Source organism: Oncorhynchus gorbuscha, linkage group LG01 (genome assembly GCF_021184085.1).
Source record: "Oncorhynchus gorbuscha isolate QuinsamMale2020 ecotype Even-year linkage group LG01, OgorEven_v1.0, whole genome shotgun sequence".
In the NCBI taxonomy this organism is placed as follows: domain Eukaryota; kingdom Metazoa; phylum Chordata; class Actinopteri; order Salmoniformes; family Salmonidae; genus Oncorhynchus; species Oncorhynchus gorbuscha.
In genome coordinates, this window is record NC_060173.1 from 46,995,058 (window position 1) to 46,999,787 (window position 4,730).

At 42.9% G+C, this 4,730-nt stretch overlaps 1 protein-coding gene across 1 annotated transcript; it reads right to left on the reverse strand.

Moving 5' to 3' along the window:
• Window positions 1–752: 752 nt before the first annotated feature.
• LOC124009307 (leucine-rich repeat-containing protein 10-like) lies at window positions 753–2,678 on the reverse strand. Its single transcript, XM_046321008.1, has one exon. It carries the CDS (start codon window positions 2,220–2,222, stop codon window positions 1,356–1,358), a length of 867 nt encoding a protein of 288 aa, XP_046176964.1. The 5' UTR covers window positions 2,223–2,678; the 3' UTR covers window positions 753–1,355.
• Between the last annotated feature and the right edge of the window lie 2,052 nt (window positions 2,679–4,730).

Consider the following 4,730-nt stretch of genomic DNA (forward strand, 5'->3'; position numbering starts at 1 on the left):
TTGTTGCATGTTGCGTTTATATTTTTGTTCAATGTAGATTTATTGCGCCCATTGTTCCAGTTTAAATGGTTTAGGTAGTCTCTTTTATCAATGTTCCTAACCCTGATAATCATTATTAACTCAGGATGCGGGTGAATAAAAATGTTTAATTGTTGGCTGTTCTAACTCTGGCTGGATTCCAATAGAAATTACACATAATTTAGCAAACCAGCATAATATGACTTGCAGGCCTGATGTGGCTTGTAAACCAGGAGGTTCCTAACACCTCTGTGTTAGGGTAAAACTTGGCTGTCAAAGTAAGGTCTTTATGATATATGTAATGTATTGTCATAAACAGTTTAATTTTAATGATAACATTTGCCTACAGTAGGAACCCACTTGAAGTCCACAGGACTGAAAAGGAATTAATTTAACAACGATGCCTCTGTCACTAACTACTACAGTCATGGGCGTTAAGGATACAATTTACTCGAAAAGGCAAGGCACACTGGGAATTTATATTTGAGGTGTGGTTTATTGGGACGTGGCTTTCAATTAGGTATTTTTGGCCACCTGTGAGTGGAAGCGTTGTACTAGTTTAAGTGGTCTATAGTTATGTTAATAAACATTTGAGCATGTCTGCTTCCAGTTCTGAAGTTTTTATAAACTCTTACATAAGAGCATGTTACAATAAAGACTTAAAACATTATTGTAATGTCCTTAACCCAACTGTGTGACCTTGTCAAGAGATACTGAACTGTTGGTGCAATGGGTAAAAATACAATATACGGTGTTATTGCACAACACTGAAAGTTTTAATTCCTTAACACTGACAAAGTGTAATAGTGTCAGCACTAAGCACAGTGTTCATTTAACACTCAAAAGTGTGGACCTGTGTAGCCATGGCCAGTGTTAAATTTACACAGTCAGTATTGATTTAACACAGGAGAATTTGCTCTGTACTCAATGCTATACAAACAGTATACTGCCCCCAGCAAAAGTTATTGAATAGGGACACCTGGTAGAATTTCTTCATGTCTCCATAAATTATTTAAATTGGATAGTCACCTGTTAAATTAACTAAAAACTAGCCACAATTTCATTCAAGTCTGCAGACAGTTATGTAATAGAGAACTTCATGTGAGATTTCTCCTGGAGCTTTTCATGAGGTCCATGTTTCATCATGATGGAAAACCAATTGTAATAGCTTATTATTTGTCATCTGTGTTTAGGTCCATATTATTGGCTTTACCATATTTGGAAGCCAACACCATCAGGCCTGTCTGCTTGTGTAACATGCCGAGACAAATGGCCGCTCTCCAGTAAGTGCTCCACCTGACTGGCATCCTGTTCTCCAGCCTATCCACGGCTGAAGGTCAGATTCTTCCACGACCCTTTTCAAGTAGTGTGTCCAATTCTCCCTCTGAGGCAAGCTTTGTGGCAAGCTCCTTCACCGCAGTCAGCGTCTCACACACTTTCGACCCATCCTCACCATCCTCTTCATCATCTGAGCTGTCCGCCCAGCGTCCAACCCTCCTGACTCCCTCCCCGACCACAGGTGCGTTCACACAGGGGTTGTGGTCGTAGATTACCAGTTTTAACCCCTGCAAGTGGGAGAGACCGGGAAAACGGCAGATGTTGTTGCTGTCCACATCAATCACAGTCAGAAAGTGCATGGCAAGCAACACTGGCGGGAACTCAAACAGCTGGTTCCCGGCTAGCCAGATACTCCTCAGCTCCTTCAGCCCACTGAGCTCCATGGGCAGTTTGCTTATCTGGTTGTACCCCAGATGGAGGGTCTTGAGGTTGGAGAGGTCACAGACCACATTAGGGAACTCAATGAAGCGGTTTGTCTCCAACCAAAGGGTATTAAGTTCTTTCAACTCACGCAGCTCCCGGGGGAGGCTCCAGAGCTTGTTGTTGCCCAGATACAGGATGTTAAGCTGGGGTAGCTGACACACCGCCGCAGGCAGCTCTTCGAAACTGTTGAAGTCTAAAGCTAGGAGCTGCAGCTTCCTCAGGTCCTGCAGGTCTGCAGGTAGGGTGTTCAGGTTGTTGCCACTCAGGTAGAGCTTGACCAGCTCATTGAACAGGCAGGCAGCCATAGGAAGCCGACGCAGCTGGAAATTGCTCAGGTCTAGTGTCCGATCAAGAGGCATCTCCTTTAGGTCGCCCACCAGGAAACGCTGGCAGCGCTCGGAGGGAATGAAGGCCACAGCGCCACGCATGACGTTCCCCATCATGAACACCCTGTCCTCAACCTGATGCTGCCCCTCACTCACCTCTGATTTAGCCGCAGAGGTGAGGGAGGAGTGAGGGGCTCATGGAAGAAAGTCCAGGAATGTCCATTCCTTATCTTTCATGATTACTTAGCAATATAAGCTGTCAAGTCTGTTGCTACTTTATAGAAAAAAACAAGAATAAAACATGAAATATCACACTATATGAGTGAATAACTTACGACTTGATTGAAACCCTGAAAGGCAATTCCAATGTCAAGCTACCGGTCCATGCATCAGCCAATTCTGTTGTGACCCCCACAAAACTGGAGATTATACTTGACGGTCTCTCAAAAAACACAGACTTCCAAATTATGTTTGCCAGCGTTCCCCCAAATAGTGGTATGCCATTGTTGTATCCCACATAGTGAAAGTGTTGCTGATATTCCCATACCCTTGCACAGACCTCTGTTGGCTCTCTCTCTGTCTGTCTATGGTTCTGAGCTTTGCCTCTCAAGCAAAAGCAAATGACGAGCTGCTCACTCCTCCCCATTTGTGCTTAATGACTTTTCCCGTCTTCATAACGGGAGAGAGCGGGGGGTGGGCTATGGTCTACAGAACAGAATGTAGTCAGTTGATAAGTGTAAGAAGTGTTAAATAAAGAAAGCATGGGAGGTCATCTACATTCCATCCGTATACAAGCCCTCACACAGCCTGTGATTCATACCTTTAACATCGCCACACAAGTGGCCATTTGCCCTTCACTATGATGTGCAGAATTTGTGACTGTTAGCAGAGGCTGCCTGTCATGTTTCTGAGCTATGGCACAGTGTTGCAGGCAGCCATGTGAGAGAGCCAGAGAGTGTTTTGGCCAAACTGGAAAACCAGTAAATCATCGGGTGGTTTGAAATGTTTGCTGTAGGGAGTGGAAAATGAAGTAACAGCCTCCCAAAAAAAGTAAAGCAGCGTATGACGGGGGTGTAAATGCCAGAGTGGTCTGGGCTTCGTCAAGCCCAGGTTAGGGAGTCCTGTCTGCTTCGTTCACATTGACTTGGTGTGAGCTGTGAGTGTGTGAGGTCCCACTCACAGCTCACACCAGCATGGTCTAGCTGACCAGCATGGTCTAGCAGGTCAAGCTGGTCTGACCAGCATGGTCCAGCTGGTTATGCTGGCAGACCAGCCTTCCTTGTGTTTTTCACTGGCAGACCAGCCTTTGTTGTATTTTGCAGGTGACCAGCCATTGATGTGTTTTTGCTGGTGACCAGCCTTCATTGTGTTTTTGCTGGTGACTAGCCTTCGTTGTGTTTTTGCTGGTGACTAGCCTTCGTTGTGTTTTGGACATTGGTGACCAGCATAAGCTAAAGGAAGGCCAGCATCAAGTCCCATTATAGTGGTTTGCAAAGTGATGTTTAATTTATTTTGGAATCCAGGCAGAGTGAATTCCCACAATCAGCATTCAAAATGACTGCTATGGTTAGAAATAGAAATATATGAGACTAGCTAAACAATCTAAACTAGATTAACCATTTCAATAACAGGTGCAATATATCCAACTAACAGATTGAATTTGTTTAGAAAAATGTCAATTATTTATCTTTGTGTAGCACAAGATTAATCACTCAATCTACATGCCAAAACAGATATTGAAACAAACAATTCAAAAAATGTAACTGCAAAAGAGCATGCTGGGAAATATGATAATGCTGGACATGGTTTCGCAGACCAGCAAAGTGTGCATTACTTGGGAGTCAACATCACTTGGGATTTAAACTCACAACCTCTCGGTTGCCAGCAACCTGACATTCCTGCTGCACCACACGATCTGTGAGTACGATAATGAACCCCCTGGAGTTTTTAATTAGCACAATACAATTAGCATAATACAAACTAATTAGTATAATAAAAACATCCCGATCAATATACATCTGATTAAGCTAGAGATATCAATCTACCACATCAAGCAGACATCAGCTTTCCGCAACTGCGGTTGAAGGTGGCAGAACTACAGCTGGTTATTATCAGAATAGGAGTCACCCCAAAAATCGGTCTTCTCACGAAAACGTCTGTAGCATCGAAACGGTTTGGACTACACACTGATATGACCCCACCACCGAAAGATGAGAATCTCACAAACACGTACATGCCGGATTTACTCTAGGATACCCAGAAGCATCACAAGACTCATATGAAGGTAGCCCGGTACCAGTTTAAAAAATGTATGGGAGTATATATGGAAGTAGAGGTTAAATATATATATATATATATATATATATATATATATATATATATATATATACACTACCGTTCAAAAGTTTGTAGTCACTTAGAAATGTCCTTGTTTTTGAAAGAGAAGCACCTTTTTTGTCCATTACAATAACATCAAATGTATCAGAAATACAGTGTAGACATTGTTAATGTTGTAAATGACTATTGTACCTGGAAACGGCTGATTTTGAATGAATATCTACATAGGGGTACAGAGGCCCGTTATCAGCAACCATCACTCCTGTGTTCCAATGGCATGTTGTGTTA